Below are 21,522 nucleotides of genomic sequence, written 5' to 3'. Positions count from 1 at the left end.
AGCAGGAGTCTTTAACTAGGGCTTTCAAGGCTTTAGGGGAACCACCATATAAATAAAATATACAGTACCGTTTCCACTCAAACTTTGCTGGGGTCCAAATATTAGATCAACAAGGGCCTTTGGTAGATGAAGCCAGCCAACCCCCCTCTTTGATATGACACCTGTGCACTATATTCAGCTGCACCACCAAACAATCTTTATTGCATAAACAATCAATGTTTCATCACTAAATGAACACCAGGAGTTTTGAGAACATTGATGCAACTGGCAATAACAAACATACAATAACAGACAGCATAAGCAAGTATATCTGTGAGACAGGATGTGAATCTATACCTGAGAGACTGGTCCAGTGTCATCCCTGTAAAATCAAAGAAGGTAAGGTATTCTTCGGCGACCATCTTGCTGAACTCATTGCTGCAGGCACAGAAACATAACCACACCCCAGTCAAATTCCACAACAGTTCCACAAAAACAAAACACAAACTCAACAGTGCGCTTGACGTTACAGAAATTGTTCTTCTGAAAATGGGGAAAAAAAATGTACTTTTTTTAGTTTGCTTTAGGTCAGCAGGGATTTTATTTGTGTTTGTATGGTGTCTGCTTGTATACCCTATTACACTCATGCATTATGTAAAGGGCCATGACTTTTACACATATTTTCATTCATTATTGGTTTTTTGAAAAAGAGAGTGAAAGAGAGAGAGAAAGAAAAGGCGGGATTAAAAAAAAAAAGCTTCGTTTATATAAACACCCACACACACACAACACAGCTCCTGATCCAAACCAACAAATTACGTACAGTACGGCATACAGATACAGGACTGCAGTGCCACTTTCCACCTAGAGATCTCCACCCAAGCAAATGAACAACTAAATGAAACCTGCAATGTAACCCAATAACGAATCTTTAATAATCTGACTAACCGGTTGACATTGTTCTTTATGAGCTCCATGGAAAGGCTGAGCTTACTTTCTCACTAATAAATGTAACTGAAGTGCAAATACACAAGTGGTCTGGTTGTCTTTTTTTGTATAGTTTCTCTATAAGATGAAAACTTAATACATTACAGTAACTATTACCAATTAACATGTTTATTCCAGTATATCTGTTGTCAAAGTCAGAGTACAGACCCACTTATGACCTGACTTCCTATGAACAAATACCTTTTCCATCACAGGTGTACTTTCACCACTCATTGTGTCCAAATTAGATAAAATATATACTAAATTTCATATACAGTATACATAATGCAATTAAGTATCCTTTTAGAGTTTACTTTATGTTCTACCTGAATAAACACAAATATGAGACAAGCAGTTCTGCAACATTAACTTTAAATTCCAGTTTCTAGTATCTCAGAACTTATGTTTACTATTTACCTGTTTACTATTTGCTTTACTATTCACTTGTTCATTGTTTGAATGACCCTGTCAACACCAAAAGTTTGATTCTTCATTCTATTTTTACCCAGTCAGTGCTTTGTCACATAAGAGGATCAAATGCTTTCACAATACAAGAACCCCAACTAACATACATCCAGCTTCATTAAATTCGTGCATTGATTTTTTTCTAATGCTTCTCATAATCTGTAAATCAAGACAACGGTAAAATGGGGGGGAAAATGTAGTCAGTTTTATAATGCCTATGAATCCATTTGCTTTTTTCCCCTCTTTTGAAGTATTTAAATACAGAAAACAGAGGGATGTAGAGGAAGAAGGGAAAAGTTGGGGAAAAAAAGTGAAAAAATCATGTTATTAATTCAAAGGTTTGTTCAAACAAAACACAAATCAAGACCGACTTGCAGTGCTCCTTCTTGGGTACACTTCTGTTGTTCTTGTTTTCAAAACCAAGGCTGTGTGGATGTGGGAGGGTGGAGGAATAATGCTAGAGGACTGTAGTTCACAGGCATGTAAAGAGGTTTGGTGGGAGGTAAAAAATGACTGGGGGCCCAGGGGGTGCTGGTAGTAGTAAGAAATGCTGGCACTGCCTTGGGCAGGTGGGAGAAACACTGGGGGGCTGAAACAAGGCTGCAGGCTGGCGGATCCTTGGTGAACGGCTGACACAAATGCGTTCAAGAGAAAAGAGTGCATTTTTTCTTTGGCATTTTTATGCCAAGATTTTTTTTTTTTTTTTTTTTTTTTTTTTACATTTCTGAATCTATGCAAACAAATACATATAAATAAAGTACTATTAAAAATCAATGGCTAAATTCCTGAGGGACCTCGCAAACATCTTGACTGAGTATTATCAGTATTCTGAAATGATAAGGTTATACTTCTTGGTTCAGCCCTAAAACTCCTTTTTCTGGGATTACAATGAGAAAAAAAATCTAACTGCTAAAGATGTACTGAAAGCATCTGAAAGGAAGAAGCACAGCTCAGATCAGGAAAACGAAAACTGTTTAGCTGTTATTTACATTGTTTTAGATAAAAGCTATTGTTCTGTGATCTCCAGTCATCAGCTAGGTCAGCAGTCAGCAAGGTCAGTAAAAAGCGTCTTACAGAATGGCATCATTCTCCTATCTGAAAATGCAGCAGCAACGGAGTGAAATGGTTAGTTTTAAAGATATGTTTGTGATTGTATTCAGTTGCCTCTATTAGTTATGTTGCACAAAATTAAAATAAGCACAATAGCAACCAAAATTATTAAATCCTAGTGCTGTTTTCAGCAAAGGTGTCACAGCAAAGAAAACATTTAAATTCCTATTTCATTAACCTTTAAAACACTGACACTGCAAAACTACGCAGCTAAAAAAAGTCTACTAAAAATCTGAAAATTCAGTACTGTAGCCTGTCAATAAGAGTCTTTATTGAGCCTTTACCACTCAGAAGCAAGTGAATCATTTTCCTGGCACTACTGAGTTCACATCATATGGAAAAGTGAGAGAGCTCTATAACATGTACAGTGCTACTTGAAAGTCTGTGAACCCTATAGTGAGGGTTATTATTCTTATATTAAAATAAACTTAAAACAATCTTAAATCTTAAACTTTAAAATGAGTACATGATTATGATTTTCACACCTCATTCTACTTACCTACTTGGTTTAACCGATGAAACTTGGTATTCACTTATTTTGGCACCTGCACTACTTCGTTTTTCTACTATACACGTGTTCCTCTGAACCAACATATGGAATTGGTCATTACACACGTATTATGTCAGATGAGAAAGACTGCTTCCAATTAAAAAGCGATTTTGTGTTAAAACTAAAGGACACAAGGGCTTCACATACTTTTAGGCAGCACTAAGCATTTCTGCAGACACTTGTCTTCAAGCCCACCTTAGATACCCTCTTGCTCTGCTTACAAACCTAGGCCCTAAGGATGTGCTTTATCAGATGTTTTTCCACATTCTTTTGAATCACAGGTATAAGTGAACCGTCTTAGTTGGATTATCACCACCCGCTACTTCATCTGCATTCACAGTGTGTAGTGATAAAGACCAAAGGATGCAGCACAAAATTAATGTTAGATTTTCAAAGGATATCAAAGCTGAGAAATTCATTTGCTCTTGTTCTCGTATCTTAAGGATATGCATGTTTTTCGTTGGTGTTACTATGCATTAAGACAAGACTATTCAACAGCGATGAACAGGCCCCACAGATCTTTCAGAACTCAGCAGGGGAACGAAACGGATTGAACTAAGACTAGTAATCAGTAGAATCAGGTAGGGCAGGTATGACTCTCACTTCTTTCCAAGGTGTTTGGCCACATCAGAGCGGCGGAAGCCCTCCAAATGGAAGAGTCGCCGAGCCAGGCGCCGAGCTGCATCCTGGTCCCCTCGGTTTCCATTGTGGAGAGCGTCAGTGCTGTCCTTGAGTCGCTCTGTGCTGCCCATGTCCAAATCCCAGTCCGACAGCACGTCCTTCAGCCCTGCATCGCTACAGAAGGAACCAAACACGGACATGTTGTAACACAATTTGTAATGCACGTTCAGCACAAGTGTTTCCAAGCGCTGCTTCAAATATGCACCTATCCCACTGTGCAATACTATCAAGTGGGTATATGTGCAGATTTTCGTTCTGCCAAAATAGGCAAGATTGAACAACCTGTGAGAACAATAAACTTAATTTAGTGGTCTCTGCTGTTAGCAGTTTACAATTAAAACAAACTGCAGTCACTGGTTTTTCAATATATTGGATGACACAGGTATTATCTGTTGGTACCATGACCACTATATGTTGGTGTTCCGATGACCAGGTAAAAATGGCCCATATTAGAACCATATTAGTTATTTTTATAAAGGTGCCACCTTCATTTTGAAAACTAAATTAGTTACAAAAACAATATGAATTAGATTTTGGTCCTCACAACAATGTAAGAAATTGTTATTTCCAACCCATTTAGAATAACTAAATTAGATTACTAAAACCATCATTAATAGAAAAACAACTATGTAGAGCAATGCCTTCTCCTACATTCTCCTGGAATTTGACCCTAGGCTGCCTCCCTGTGTACTGGGTTTAACTTTCCCCTTCTGAGAACACAAAGAACTCTTCCATGTCTTTTGGACACAGAAAATCATGCGATGTACACTCCCAAGCATATCAGAACCTGTAGACAGACATTCTGTGATTGGGCTCTCCTTGAAGATAATGAGCAGATACTAACATGTAGAAAAGTCTTGCTATGTGAAGAAGTCTTGCTAAGTTGTTACCAGCAAAGTGTGGTTCACAGGAAATAAAGGTCGCACAGAAACAATCACAGGTTCCTCAAAATCTCCGTATTTAAATGCATATGGGTTTTTCTTGACCCACTGGTGGAAGCTTGGGATGGAAGCTTGGTAAAAACATTTTCTCAAAAAAAAAAAGCAAAACAACTTTGAATGCAGTGATGTGATATGATAATTTTTTTATGCTTTGACTCTAGGAGGAAAAAGAGGAAAGAACAATCTTTACACAGGTTGATATATAAAAACCAGAATTTGGAAAACAAAATTTGTTTACAGAACAGCACTCAAAAGTACTTAAAGTTTATTTAGCCTTAAAACGATTGCCAACAATTGTAAAGAAACAAACTCTAAGGAGAATCTATAATATCATTTTAGCTGACATTATCATAATGCAATTGTTCACACATAAATCGAGATAGATTACTTGAATGATGCCACTTGAACAAGAAGGTTCACCACACTTGATGTGTTAATTGTGGGCATCCTGACAGCTGAACTACAGTAAATTGTAGTAACAGTACTGCAACTGTAACATGAGGTACACTATGTAAAGGGTTAGGCTTTCGCAAGAGCTGCACATTGCTTCCAGTAGTTACGTCACATCTAAAGCTTTAAGTGAGAAACCATTAGTTTTTGGATCATTCTCAAGAAATTCTAAAGAGCCCATTTCCAAAGAACTGCAGTCCCAGAGGGACATTCAACATACTGGATAAAACCACTGGAATAACAAAAAACATCAAATCCATGAAGCTGATTTAGATGTAACATTAAAATGGAAAGAAAGAAAAAAAAAAAAAAAAAAACTGACAGACAACTTCTGTGCAGTCTTACTCAAATCTCAGACATGGAGTTCTGATCCAAGAACCAGCCAATGAGCCTGTAATGAAATGAAACAATCACTGGGATCCAGATTTCAATAACAATTGGTTTAGCAGCAGAATTTATGCTATTAAATTAAAGAAAACAATGCTGGGGCAGGGTTGTCTCAGTATCTTGTTGTAGCACATTAGAATGAATGACCTACAGAAAGTGATTTTTACTCATATCAACACAAGGTTAACACCAAGTTACTGTCATGGGTAAATTTCAAATGTAAGAGGTTTTTAAATTTGTCTTGTTGCTTAATGGGGGTAAAAAATATCTACCCAGGAGTAGTGTTTCACTCAAGCACCCTGTAGACAGCTACTTGCATTTTTGTCGTGTGATTTGCAACACAGAATAGATCCATGTGTCTCCTGGTTATTCACTGAGTGAAAACTTTTCAGGAAACTTTTTCAGCACTATCATCACTCAGAAGGTAACCTACACTTTCAAATTACTACCATGTTTCAGAACTCTAAATTTAGATGATGGCAGCCTAATTAAAACAAACAACTGTTTGTGGCAGTGCTGAATATTATGACATAAACATTACATTAATGGAGTTTCAGGTGTACCAAACAAAATGTCTTAAAAATCCAGTTTCCTGATGAATATGAATCAACTTCAATTGGATGTGCCTAGAATGAGCATCAGACCAGATAAGGGTAGCCTACAACCACAGAGCATTTATCATGAGCACCATCAAACTGGTTCAGGGCAAGCAACAACCCAACAAGTGTTACTGCACAGCTGGGAATGGTGTATGAATTCACATTAAAAATGAATGATTTCATTGCACCAATGCAAGAGCATGAACACACTCAGATGCTAAATAATTATTTTTATTACTGTACTTTCATTTAGTGGATTCTTTTTTCCAAAGTGACTTACAATGTTGTATTTTATGCTATTTAAATGTATTTATCCATGCAAATAGCTGGGTGATATTTACTAGACCAATTCTGGGTAAGTACCTAAGTAAAGGATACAGAGGGAAGCTGTAATCTGGACCCAGGTCCTTCAGCTGCATGACAATGGCTCTAACTACTATGCTTCATGTTGCTCAAATTAAAACACACTTGGATTTACAAAAGAAAGTTTAACCTTTTCCTTATCCTCATGTAAAACAGATTTTCCACAATGTTTCACCTTTATAGTGTGAAATTGTGTTTTGCTGATATATGGAAAAAATCACAAGACCAAAAGAATTAAGTTGTTCTTTAATAATTTTATCTTAATTACAAAATGTTTGAAAAAACTAGTTGGTGACAATTTGTCTGCTTACATCCATCTTAATGCTCCTGACCTTCACTTCTCTGTTTTACATGTAGTGCAAGAGAAGTACAGCACACAGTCATGTGGTCCCAGCAGCCTTAAAGGGAGGTAATTACAGCAGTCTCTCTCCCTCCATCCCACATTCAAAGAGAAAGAATATGAAACCAGAACAAATTTCTCATACAGGGCAAATGGGATGAGCTCAAAATGTGGCATAAGCCCAAAGCCAGCATACAAACACCACCTCACACCTAAAGACATCTTGTGCTGCTTTTCCCTTCATTCTCTAATATCCATAACATTGGAGAACACCAACATCAGAGATAAATAAAAATCTGAAAGATTTGAATCCAGGCAGCAAAAAATCCAATTTGTGCTGTTACAATAGAAAAGTGAAGCCTTCAGTCCAGGCCTTGTGTTTAAATAACTGTCCCCAAACACTGGCGAAATGTCACTGTGAATTTTTTCTCATATGACACAGGCAGAAATTAAACCAAATGGCATGTAACAGCCATGATGATAGACCATTAGGTGTTACTCTGCTGGCCTTGGAATAGGTGGCAGAGGGAGGGTAATTTCTCCACTAAGGAGCACCAAGTACTTCCCAGTTCATTCCTGTCCTCTCATGTAACACAGGCGGAGAAAGAAGAATGACAGAAATCACATAATGTGTTGGCATTTAGGAAAGGTAAAAAAAAAAAAAAAACATTAACGGTGTGACTGGATATTATACAACTGCCAATGCCCACATAACCTTCGTGTTATCAAAGTAAGAACATGTAAAAGGGTGGGTTAATCATGTCAAAATCTGATGATAGATATACATATGATAAGGAGCAACAGCGGTAAGCTACACAGGCAAGTTCTGTATTTGAGTTACTTTAAAAATGTAAGTTAAACTGCCAAGGTACTCTATTATCAGATTACCTCCAGATAATAAAAAAATACCCTTTTTAAAATACCACAGGTATGTTAGAAATGTAAAATACATTTTTTGAATCAAAATGCCAAGTGTCCCTTGAAAACTCATTTTGGCTGCAGTAAAAAAAAAAAACAAAAAAAACAAAAAAGGATAATACTATACTGCCACCTGTTGATTGCCCATGTGAACAACATAGAAAAGCAAACAGAAAAAGTAAGAACAGATACAGTACTCTCAAAACTGAATTTGTAAATCCTCAGCAGAAGCAAAGTGTGAAATGTGTTACATAATCCATACTCAGAACAGTACAGCTGGTTCCTGACTTACGAACTTAATTGGGACCGAGAGTTGATTTGTTTGGTAAATTCATGAGCCCAGTGTGACATGGAGTCAGCCAGGGGCTTCTTGTCATGAGCAGATATTCAGCAAAATAGCTACTTCAAGAATCACATGTCTGAACCTGTATATCTGTCTGTTAGTGAATACCCCTTTGTTTATTGAGTTGTAAGTCACTTTAAATAAGTGTCTAGCAAATTAATAAATGTAAATGTCAACAACTCAGCTCTGTTATGGGTGGCAACTCTTTCACTCCACACATCACACGAAATCAACAAATACCCAAAACATACATAACAGACAACTATATATCAACCTGGAGTTATTAAAAAGAGGTGGAAGATGGTGAAGAGGCAGCCACTTCATGGAAGGGCTCAAAATTGGTATATGTAGAAGGCACAGGATGACCTGCAACTTATTCACCTTCTGTTTGCTTCTTTAACACCTTCTCAACTCTTGAAAACCTTATGGCAACAAAGTTTGTATCTGTAAAAACAAAAAAAAATTTCATAACTCAAGCATTTGTAAGTCGAGGACTAAAACTACCCAGTAAGGGACCTAAACAAAAACAGCAATCTTAATTTTGCTAGTATTAACATTTATGTAGAGCACCAACTACATTGTAACAATACACATAAGCTACCTCATCTTCATACTACGAACCCAGTTGCACCAAAACATTGATCCAGTGACAAAGAGGTTGTCTCTAAACAAGGTACTCTCACGTACATTTATTTATTTAGCAGACGCTTTCCTCTAAAGAAATTTTTAATGAATACTATGTAGTGTCATCAGCCCACATTCCTTATTCACCAAGGTGACTTGAACTGCTGGATCCACTACTTACAATGGGTCATTCATCCATACATCAGTGGAACACACTCTTTCTGTCACTCACACACTATGGGTGAACCTGAACACCATGTCTTTCGACTGTGGGAGGAAACCCACACAGACACAGGGAGAACATGCAAACTCCACACAGATTGAACGGGGATCGAACCCACATCCTCTCACACCACCCAGGCGCTGAGAGACAGCAGTGCTACCCGCTGTGCCACCATGCCACACTTGAAAGAATCCGTGCAACTTTTCGGTAAACTACATTCATAGTTCTACTGATGCATAGCACTAGTATCCTACAGGGTGCTAGAACACAAGACAAGGTGACCCATATCATTACAGCATTTCATTACTTGAAATATATTGAAGGTATATGCTTTGAACCCCATATTTTCTACTTTAAATAAATCCCAGACAAGACACCTGAAAACATTTGGCAAGGATTTTGAACAAGAATGGTCCAAACTGCACAGAGGTGCATATAACTACATATAACAGCTGTAGAATAGGTGCATTGTGCAGACATTTTTCCAAATTAGGAATGTTTAACAAGAAAAGTAGTAGTTTTCAGAAACAAAAACACATTCTGCACAGTGCATTCACACAGTCTTTATCTTAGTAATGTCTTGTGTGAAATGTGGCAATCATCATCTCAGGCTAGAAAGTTCACCAGATAAAAGGGCAGGAAAGCTTGAATATACTATGTAAAATTCTTTTCAAGATAGATTTGCAAACATACGCATTGTTATAAATTTACTGATATCAGATACCAATTCTTTTGACATCAGCTATAACAGCATAGTAAAATGGCAATTGTCAGTGAAATATTGTCAAACTCAAGCTAACATTTGAAATTACTGTTTCTTTTCAACCATTCAAACACTTAATTTCCTTCACAGGAAGGTTTATTTTCCAAAATAGCGCTGTCCATCAAAGAGGAAACAACACAAACCACCATCACTGTGTCTCCAAGGCAGAAGAAACATAGCAGGCAGTGGTGGTAAGAAGTGGTGAAGCAAAAAAATTCACTAAGGATTTCACACAATTCATGCCTACTCTAAGCACTTACTGAATCCTGTAGGCCATATGTCAGATTCACACTGCTGGTATCTCAAGAGCTTGCTGAACACACTCTTGCCACAACTCTGTCATACACCAGCTGGAAGAGATGCATATGCCCTTGGCTTCAGCATTGGGTGGCCTGGAGTGTGTGATGTAAATGAAAGCACTCACTGTGGTAGACAGCACTTTTGAGAGCTAGGTGATAACTAAATCTACACCCTAAAACCTACATAAACCTGCTTTTAAACTGTAAGTGTAAAAACAATTCTTCTGTAGCTAAAATACAGCAGCCCCTTACAGTCCCAATTGTATTTGTAGTGTAAGTCTATTTGCAACTCAATTTGTTTGTAAATCCAAAGACACTTTTACCCATAAGTCACAATAAATAATCTTTATAATGCAGATGTCCCGATTCACTCATAACTGGATTCTGGAAAAAAAAAACCTAGATAAAGTAAAAATGAAAAATACAACGTAAAACATTTTGTCATATAAAATAAATTGAAAAATATTTCTATATTCAGAAATTTGTTGCTCTGAAGTTTGCAGCACAAGAAGCCAGTATATCCTGTTTACTACGGACTTATAATCATATTGTAGTCGGCACTAATCATCAAAGTCAAGTTACAAGACAATAGTGTAATGGTTTATTATTTCCTGTCCTTATTAAACATTATGTTCCCTGCATTATGTATAGTATATAAGTAATTAGTTTCTTTAGGCTTAGAATCATTTGTAATGATGTAAATAGTAACCTGACACTTGTAGTTTTGTTTTTAACAGTAAACCATCACTACCCTTGGCACATCAAAGACTGAAACAGTTCTGAATACAACATGACAGTGAATTTAGAACAGGATAGAATGAGGCATCTGTCTTTTTACACCCAAACTGTGTGCTTATAATACAACTGAGGCACATAAATGCTCCTTACTTTGGTGTCTTTAGTTTACCACAAATGGATGCCAAGTTTCTTAAAGAAAGTTGGAACGCTTCAAAACCACCACCAAAGGCGTGCATAATGGTTCTTTAATGCCACTCTTTGCACACATAATGACAATATCTATGAGTATGTTTCAGAGAAACCTAAGGGGCATAAAAACTGGAACAGCAAGAAAGTGTAACTTCAGGACATTCCAAAGGGATCAACAGAGACAAGCATCACTGAGTTTATGTGAGGCAGTCTGACAATTCAATATGCCCCCCATGAGCCATTAAACATGGCTGCTTTTCCCTTGAAAGTCTCACATATGCCAAGCAGGAAGGCTGCAGGAAGACATGAAATATGTGGAGATGCATTCATATAGATCACGAGTGACAAAATTCCACGTGTGATATTAAACAGGAAATTTGGGTCACGCATTACATATAAGCTTGCATACTTGCTCATTTTGACTATTTTCTTATTCAGCTACCACAGAGAAATAAAGCTGGTATAAATTCCTGAAGGCGGCAAAACGACAAAGATTTAAGAACCTGTGACAGAAAGGTGGGGAGGTCAACTCCCAGGAGAGGCCCTCCTGCCGTAATGGCCATTGCTTTAGTGTATAACCCAGCTGCACTACACACACAGATGAGAGTAGTAGAAGACACAGATATGTACAAAACCCACTATGGATAAATCTGTGCTAGACAACCAAACAATGACTGCAAAAAGAGAACAAAGACAGGTACAGGAACCGAGCCCAGAGGGAAGCATCTCTGTCAACGATGTGACGCGAAAAGAAAGGGGAAGCAGAGCACTGCGACAACTTTCCCTGCTAATGTGTCAATCATTATGTCTTGTATTAAATTAATATGAAAGTATGGATGCATTCATCATGTTATGGGTGAATACATCCATTTAATCATTTAAGAATGCATGGAGTTGAATGTACTCGTGTAAAAATGAAATGTGTGAATGCATCAGTGTGTCTATGTATGTGTATGAACTTACTTATGACATGTGTGAATGTATTAAGTGTCAATGTGTAAATGTAAGAAGAATGTAGTGAAGTGTGAGTGTAAACGGCCTCGAAGCCCAAGAACTTGAAGTCGGACAGCTGCTTAGTTTCTCTGACACATCTCACTCTTTTTCAGCTTCGACGTCACAGCCACTCAAACTTTTTCAAAAGTTCCATTTCTACACCATATTTACTTGCTTAAACAGCTGCGTGATTATGCAGAATGAACTCACGAAAACAGTTTAACTGAGGCGTTGCTAATCACACACAATTACTCTGACGGGGGATGCTAACTACTCGTCTAGCTGTTTAAAAACACAAACATCAGTTTTTTTAAAAATAAAAATAAAAAAAAAAACTCACCCCAACTTGGTTTTAAAAAAAGCAGGCACAGTTTAAATACTCTATTAATACTAAGCGTCCATGTCCTGAAACATCTTTCCTTCTGAAACCATTCTGACTGAGGCAGTGAATGTAGTGTGGAGGGGGGGCGCGCGCACGCTCGCCAGTTTAACAGTTAGTTTTCCCGGCAGTGAAGTTAAAAAAAAAAAAATGAGAGCTGAGCCTCACGAGCTCGCGCTGCCACGCCACCGAGTGTGCTTTGTTTACCTGTGGTCTCCTCAAAGAAAGCCAGACTCGCCGACAAGAAGAAAAGCGCATCGAGTTCGGTCCCCGGCCAGAATCGGTTCGACTCCCAGCTCGCGTGCTAAGTGTTGCCTTTACGCGCCTTCATGTCACTCCCTCCGTTATCCGCTCGACTCGGTCTCCCGTGGGACGGCGCCGGCGCTCAATCAGCCCCCGCGACTCGGAGCGAAAGTTTTGCCTCCGCCGGTCTCTGCCCCTCCGCCCCTGCACCGCATCCAGGGGCTCGTTTCCCACAAGCCACTGCGCGGACGCAAGAGAGCAGCCCCGGGGAAGAAGAGGCTCCGCGGCTCCAGCACTGAGTGAACAAACGAGAGAGTGCAAAGCTCGCCTCGCCTCGCCTCGCCTCGCCACCTCTCCACGGAGAACCTATCGGCGACGTTAACATGTGCAACAGTTCCAATCCAAGCAGAAGGGTTCAAGGGAAAGCAGAACGTGCTTAATAATATGCTGACGTGATTACATGTCATCCATAGCATGACCTGTTGTACACTGGCCCACCACTGAACTGTTTACCATAGAAGATATTATTATTATTATTAAGGGCCAGCAGGTGCTGTAGTCGCTAGCTACAAATGTCGTTTTCTACCTGGAGGATGTTGGTTTGCATCCCTGCTACTCCTGTAGTGCCATGAGCAAAGCACTTAGAGAAGAATTACTCAACTGTGTGTAAAAAAAGAGGGAAGTGATTGTTACTTCAATGGATTATGATCTCATATTGTAAGCTGCCTTGGAAAAATTACAGCTAAGTTTAATAATAAAAAGTGAGTGTCAGCCCTACCCGGGTGTCCTCATCCCGCGCTTTAAAAACTCACAAAGAATGCAGAAGAGTTTTTAATTATTTTGGAATGTTGTGGTTTGAGCTGTAACTACATCTACAGTGCTTTTACTGACTAATTCGGCTGAGGAAAAATAAAAGAACATATATAAAATCTTGAAAGTCAGCAAGCATCTTATCACATGCGCGGCATTGGCTGAGGCTGCTTGTCCCAAGCAGGGTCGCGGTGAGCCGGAGCCTAGCCCGGCAACGCAGGGCGCAAGACTGGAGGGGGAGGGAAAACATCCAGGACAGGTCACAAGGTACTCCAAGCAGGACTTGAACCCTGGACTCACTGGAGAGCAGGACCTGGCCAAACCTACTGCACCACCACACCCTCCCCCCAGCAAGCATCTTATGTTCCTCAAAAATATTGCCCTTCACCATAAAAGATGTCCGAGGAGTTTTCTTTTTTCAAGCTTCTTCACTGCCTAACATAAGGTCATAGCAGTGTTTTTCACATCTCAGTCTTGTGGTTAAATCACATCCTTCATCCTTCCAACACAAGAACCCTGCATGAAACATATTACCTACAAGTAACATGGTACATGGCTGCTGAAGGAGCAAGAACAAATGTAGCCCAGCTGGCACCATAGTGGTTAGTGCTGCTGCCTTTGGACCCAAAGGTTACAGGTTTGATCCCCACCTTGAGTAAGGTACTTACCCTCCAAAATTGCTCTAGTAACATTACTTAGCTGTGTAAACAATTGCACAGGGACTAATGTTGTAAGTTCCTTTGGAGAAAAGCATTAGCTGAATAAACCAGTATAAAAGAAAATGAATCTGTGCAGGGTATTTTCATATATATGAGTACATTTCTTTTGGTAATTACTTCAGCAAGAAGGCAGTATGTGTAGTGTGATAAGGGGGGAGTACGGTGGCACAGCAGATTTTGGGTGCCTTGCAGCGGATGGGTGTCCTGTCCAGGGTGTGTCCCTTCGCCCTGGGCTGCTGGGTTGGGCTCCGGTTTACTTTGGGACAAGCAGTTGTGTGTGTGTGAGTGTGTGTGTAAAGCTCTTTGCTGAGAAATGCACTTTCCTTTGGTCTGAGTTTCACGACACTTTGGATAAAATTGCCTGTTGAATGAATAAATGGTACACGTGATGTTTACAAAATAGTTCTGGAAACCTCTGTGCATGTCTCAAATAGCCATCATTCAGTAAATAACACCATGCCACAAAGTAATATTTCCTGCGTCACCATGACAAGTAGCTCAAGTAACAGTAATTACGCAGTTCTGTGTTATGCCTAGCAAACACACACACTGAAAATGTCTTTTGAAAAAAATGGAGGGAACAGCTAAAACAGAAATCAGCTGAGGTACTGCAATAAAATTACACTTACACACACACACACACACACACACACACACACACATTTTCTGAACCGTTTGTCCTATACAGGGTCGCAGGGAACTGGAGCCGGAACCGGCAACACAGGGCGTAAGGCTGGAGGGGGAGGGGACACACCCGGGACGGGACGCCAGTCCATCGCAAGGCACCCCAAGCGGGACTCGAACCCCAGACCCACTGGAGAGCAGGACCCGGTCCAACCCACCGCGCCCCCTGCAATAAAATCACAATAACCAACAAAATCCCAGGCTATGTGTATTTTCTTTTGATACCTAAAAATGTGCAAAGGTGTGAACTGGAATGCAGCTTTTACACATTTTCCCATTTTGCAAAGTCTCCCAAACCACTGGTGTGTTCAAAGGAAAATCCCAAAGTGGAAGCATGGGTCATGGAAAGGAATACTGATACAACTGGTTCATAACTGTTGTTTCACGTGTTTGTCTGTACTTGGAAGAAAGATTTCATAGAGCACAAATAATGTTCTTTCATGCAATTGCAACTGCAATTTACATAAAACATTATTTATTGAAAACAAAAAAAAGCCTTCAAGTATTATATTTGGAATGATCCCTCATTATCTGCAAAGCTACCCAGGACAAGCCCCTTTATGTTTTTTTTTCCTTTTTTTAATGTGAGTGTGGGCAGCAATATGCAAAAGCTGATTTTTGCAAGCGCAGCTGGAATAAAACACATCACAAATCAGTAAATACCTACTCAGTGCTGACCATTTAATACTGTATGTGTGTTTAAGAATTACAGTCTTTTAAAAGGCAAAAAAACACATCACACCATCTCTCTCACAGACACACACACACCTCATCTGAAACCACTTATCCCACACAGGGGTCACAGGGAGCTGGAGCCTAACCCAGCAGCACAAGGTGCAAGGCTGGAGAGGGAGGGGGACACACCCAGGATGGGACGGCAGTCCGTTACAAGGCACCCGAGCAGGATTCGAACCCCAGACCCACGAGAAAGCAGGACCTGGTCAAACCCACTGCACCACCACACCACCGCGCCATTGCATCCCCCCCAGGCAAAAAACAGTTAAGAATAAACTTAAGCTACCTAAGACAGAGCATTTCTTGCATCATGTGCTACTTTTGACATGATGATCTCACAGTGATCTTGGTAGGAACCAACCTAGCCTGACTCTATTAATAAGGTCTTCCTTCCCATATTTTCACTGTGTTTGTACTTCCTCAAAATTAGCCACTTTACATGTCATTTCAAAAGCCAGTTTTTTTTTTTTTTTTTTTTTTTTTTTTTTTTTTAAACTTTTCGTTTTACACATGAAACCCATTCATCATACTGCCGAGCATAAAACAGCAGTGAATGAGGAAGGCGGAACGTCACTGGCCTCACTGTCATAGTCGCACGACATGGCCCCACCCATCACCGACCTAGAGACCCTCCTCCTTGAACCCGGGACCGGGAGCGAAAAACAGGCAAGCCACACTGCCAACAGTGAGCGGCAGGAGTAGGAGCAGCACCATCTGGTATCCTCAGAGTCCAAAAGGGTGTGCGCGCAAGCACACACACACAGACGCGCACACACACACACACACACACACACACACACACACACACACAGCAGCGTGATCACGCACCAGCAGCAGCTTGCAGGCTCGCCTGACCTTGAGTATCAGGACACACTGGAGAGGCCGCCTGCTGCGTGATGGGGGGGGCGCCAGAGGCTCGAGCTGCTCGGGTATTCAAGACAATGACATAGAGACGCCGTCGGAGCCCGGCTCACAAATCTGCTAGCTGTACGTCTGAGTCGACGAGCTTTAAAAACTGGTTCCCACTACTTGCTTCACATTTAAAAACTGCGATGCCTCCAGCCATTTAGGAAAGAAAAATATGGGATCCCTCGATGCTTACTTCCCCGGGAGGTATTCAGAAGTATCAGTCCACACCTCTCTCGTCACTTGTCCGCTGCAGGGTCGCGGTCTCCCGCAGTCGGTCCCAGAAGCAGAGGGTGCGAGGCAGGGTAACCCTGGGCGCGACATCAGTCCCTCACAGGACAATTTCATGCACGCACCACAGGCGTTTTGTATTCAGAAATTCTCCTGAAACACTTATCTTTGGACTGCAGGAGGACACCTAGGACAGGACGCCGGTCTGTCGCAAGGTACCCCAAGCGGGACTTGAACCCCAGAGCCACCAGAGAGCAGGGACTCAGTCAAACCCACTGTGCCACCCCAGTATTCAAAGTTAGATTAAAAAAATTAGACTGTTCAAAAAGCTTTATAAATGAGGCCTCTAAACAAATTTGTTCTTTCCAGTCCTAGAGTCCGCATGCTTTCGTACAGTGCGATGTACACCCCGTGATTTGTACTTAAGCAATGTTTTACAGAGTAATTCAGTCCTCAGACACGAGTTCAGTTACTTAAACCACCATCCATCCCGATGACTGCTGAAGGAATCTATGGCGCTTATTTTCTGTAAGGCCTCCGAAACTAAGAGCGGAATTCCAAAATGAGGAAATAACTCTTCCCCTGTGAGTCAGTCAGCACTAAAACCTGAACTCCTTTCACTTACAGTAAATATTGCTGATAACCTCCTTCGGCACCGGCTCATATAACTAAAAGTTTGTGATATTGATTACTTTTCACTGCTGATAGATACCAGTCATTTATTTGTTCCAAAGTCAGTCCGAAAGCTGCACCCAGATGCAAAAGCAACACGGTTCCATAGAATTAATCTGTTAGTACAGCAGGGCAATTCAATCCAGTCAACTTTACGAGACCTTTGCACAAAAAAAAAAAATAAAAAATTAGAAAGACATGAAAATGCTGAGCAGTAGCTGGACTGGAAGTATGTACTAGCACAGAATAAAATAGCCTTGTGGGTTTTGCACCGCAAAAGCAAAAAAGTATCCTCCCTGCCAAATTAAATACCCAGAAAACAAGAGATGAGAAGTTTTGCATGAGAGCGGGATAAGCATAATGAGAAACCCCAATGTACGAATGCTTACACAGAGGCGTACTCCTCAGGTCCCACATATAATCAGTTCACCTCTTTGGGAGTCCATTTAGCCACGTGGAATATTGTAGCGCCATAATGAAATATAACATAGTGTTAGCTGGAGCAGGGGAGCATGGTGGCGCAGTGGGTTTGGAGGGGTCCTGCTGTGTTGTGGATCTGGGGTTCGAGTCCTGCTTGGGGTGCCCTGCAGTGGACCAGCATCCTGCCCTGGGTGTGTGCCCTCCAGCCTTGTGCCCTGTGTTGCCAGGTTAGGCTCTGGCTCACCATGACCCTGCTTGGGACAAGCGGTTGCACACATTTTGTGTGTGTTACTTGGGGAGCATGAAAAGAACTGTACAAGTAAACTAAGGAATTCTTTCAGTCTGATGATGTAGTCTTCACTGCAAAGTGCCAGTTGCCTCCTCCACTATGGGTGCATTTCAAACGTTTATAAGCCCAGCAGCGTCTGACACGTTTTGTGTTTTTCCGCGCTGCACTGCCAGTGTTTATCAGCTTTTGAGACATCAGAAGTGGTCTCACGGAGACCGACCGCAGGCCGAAAAGGGATGATGCTCCTTTGCCTGTCTGCTTCCTGCACGCGGCTGTTGAAAAGATGGGTGGCATGATGGCATGGTGGCACAGCGAGTAGCGCTGCTGTCTCACAGCCCCTGGGTGGTTTCAGAAAACATGGGTTCGATGCCTGCTTGGTCTGTGTGGAGTTTGCATGTTCTCCCCGTGTCTGTGTGGGTTTCCTCCGGGTGCTCTGGTTTCCTCCCACAGGCCAAAGACATGATGTTCAGGTTCCCCCACATTCCCTCACCGAGGTGAATAAGGTGTGGGGACTAGTAACACTACATAGTATCTGAAGTTGCTTTGAAGAAGTGTCTAAGTGAATAAATGTGAATGTTTGTCTCATGTGCCTAATAGTACCAACTAAAGTGATTGTTCCAGAAGGAAGGTGGTGCGCAAGCGCAATATTGCACAATACTTTACGAGAGAAAAAGGGAAAAAAAGCAACAGTCCTATAGTTCCTCCATATGCGCAATATCTGTTTTGCTACATTCACTCTTTCCTGGAACTTGATCTCAGATTTATGTGTACCCTGTCGACATTCCCGCTTCAAAACGCTGCCAGCAGGAAGGGCGGGGAGACAAACGACTGCTTGGCGGCCCACAGGTCAGCAGCCCTGCTGGACACAAATCACAGCAGAGCAGGAGAACTTGCTGGCACAGGACTGAGTCTCAGGGCAACTTGTCAGCCGGACAGCGGGTCCATGGCGGACGTAGGGTGTGGCAGCGTGGCGAACCAGACTGGATGGGGAACTGCTTATTGCAAACAATAATGCTACACTGGAGAACTGGGAGTGGATAAGATGTTGGACTCCAAAAACCCACGTGTTGAGAACAGACCAGTCTTTGGAGCAGTAGGCAGCGTGGCGGTTAGAGCCGAGTCAAAGGACCCGGGTTTGAATCCCAATCCCACAGTGCAAGCACTGAGCAAGATTCTTGGCATGAATTAATTCGGTAAAAACTGCCTAACTGCATACATGTGTAAGTCATAGTAAGTAGCTTCGTGTATACTACTAAAAGAAAAAAATAACTGAACTGGAGATTAAAGTGAGAAATTATCTACACACATTTACTCATGTAGCTGACACTTTCTTCCAAAGCAACTTTGGAAAAGTTATTCATACCTTTATAGAGCTGGGCAATTCCAGGGTAAGTACCTTCCTCAAAGGTACTACAGCTGGAGGTGGGAACTGAACAGGTGACCTTTAGGTCCAAAGGCAGCAGCTCTATCCCTTACATGAGCAGCTGCCTACATTACACTCATAACATAATATTCCTTCTTTGACTTACAACACATTTCTTTGTTTGTAGGAGGACCACCTTTGAATTTCACATGCCTCCTGACCACTGAGCAGTTTAAGAATTTACAATTCTTCACATTAAGATCGAGCCAATACTCACACACACACCCGCCCACGCCCTGGCTGAAGCCGCTTGTCCCGAGCAGGGTCACGGCAAGCCGGAGCCTAACCCGGCAACCAAGGGCATAAGGCTGGAGGAGGAGGGGACACACCCAGGGCGGGACGCCAGTCCATTGCAAGGCACCCCAAGCAGGACTTGAACCCCAGACCTCCTAGACAGTGGGACCCAGCCAAGCCTGCTGCACCACTGCACCCCCACTGAGCCAATGATTTACAATTATTCATTTAGCAGATACTTTTGCCAAACGCTAAATACAATCATTACTAGTCAGTATTTAGCTGACTGCTTTATTTCATATCACTATTGGCAATTTAGTGCCGCCAATCCAGCTGAACTGCATGTCTTTGGACTGTGGAAGGAAATCGCAGCACCAGGAGGAAACCTACGCGCACATAAGGAGAAGACGCAAACTCCACACTACTCACTGGCCCATAGTACTTCCTTTTATTATTATGTTTTATTAAATTTCTGTAAGCACAAGTTTATTATAGCACATTCCATATAGTTTATGTGGTGGCAGGGTTATACATGGTTTTATGCTTTTATCTTTTGATGTCAGCAGCAGAACGATGGAACACACACAAACAAACACACACACACACACACACACACACACCATCTGAAGTCGCTTGTCCCATCCGGGGTCACAGGGAGCCAGAGCCTCTGGAACTGTAACCCCAGACCCACCAGAGAGCAGGACCCGGCCCAACCCTCGAAGCGACGTACATCTCATAGAAATGCAATGTGTACATTACATCAGGAGAAAGAGACATAGCTGCAGATGTGTGATTCTTAAGTGCAGTTAGTTTCCTTCCTTCACCATATGCACCGGCGTTGAAGTTTTTAATCAAACTTTTCTCATCTGTGTCCTTCATTCTTTGTAGAACTTATTAATTTGCCTGTTTGGAGTTCAGCGTGTCCTTGTTGTTGCTGCAGTTTCTCATCACTGACCACCCTCAATGTGAGATGAGGAGGAGGAGGACATGGAATATTGCATACTGATCTAAGGCAGCTGCTTGGAATCCACGCCCTGGAAACAAAGTGTGACCCAGCAATCCTATGGTCTTACGTGCTTTTCATAATTTTGAAAAAAAAATCAATTTATTCTTTTCTCTTCCAGCATCTCATCAGATTTCCAAATCAGCCTGAATTAAGCGCAAGACGGGTGAAGAGACATCCCATTGCCATTCATCAATCACCCTTTATCAGTATCACACATTCTCCATCTAATTTGTTAGAGGATAAAAACTGTGGAAGGAAGAATAACCCCAAAGGTGCACGTTTGTTTACAGAAATAATGAAAAATACAAATAAAGACTGATGGACTCCCGATACCCTTCCGATGAGGACTTGACTCAGCGTATGCAAATTGGTGATGGATAAATATGAAACGTCCCATGACTCGCGAGGACACAACAGGGTGCCTCGTGCCTCGGGCAGCCTGGCTCCTTCCCGTCCGTTCGATGAGCCGTCTCTGGGTGACGCCGGATACTCTCCCCCACGGGAGCTCATTGAAACCAGCTGCTGCCCTGGCCCCTGTCCACCGCACCTGCTCACTACTGCCCCCTAGCATTAAAAACGCAGAACTGCGCACCCTGATGTCCACGCTCATATTTACATTCATTCCTTTAGCAGTTTTCTCCAACGGGATGTACAGCTAAACAAAAGTGCTTTTCACCAACAGAGAAAGATGCACGCGCGACGCTTTCACATGCCTTTATAGCAATCATGTGTGGACCTTATCGCCGCATCTTCAGCACTGACATAAATTCATATTTTTTATAAGCGTTATCACTTTGATTCTCCGACTGCAGTAATAAAGTTTTATCTT

General features: G+C 41.5%; 1 protein-coding gene across 4 annotated transcripts in view; it reads right to left on the bottom strand.

Moving 5' to 3' along the window:
• Window positions 1-21,522, bottom strand: part of psd3l (pleckstrin and Sec7 domain containing 3, like) — a 112,732-nt gene that overhangs the window by 50,052 nt on the left and 41,158 nt on the right. For 3 of the 4 annotated variants that reach the window (XM_018744772.2, XM_018744771.2, XM_018744773.2), the window contains 2 exons: window positions 3,695-3,886; window positions 337-417 (listed from right to left, as the gene is read on the bottom strand). In XM_018744772.2, coding sequence (XP_018600288.2) covers window positions 337-417; window positions 3,695-3,886 — 273 coding nt within the window. Of the gene's footprint in view, window positions 1-336; window positions 418-3,694; window positions 3,887-12,528; window positions 12,824-21,522 lie in introns of those variants that run through there. The other variant, XM_018744776.2, reaches the window with a different exon arrangement.

Source organism: Scleropages formosus, chromosome 6 (assembly GCF_900964775.1).
Source record: "Scleropages formosus chromosome 6, fSclFor1.1, whole genome shotgun sequence".
NCBI classification, from domain to species: Eukaryota; Metazoa; Chordata; class Actinopteri; order Osteoglossiformes; family Osteoglossidae; genus Scleropages; species Scleropages formosus.
This window is presented reverse-complemented; position numbering and strand designations above follow the sequence as displayed.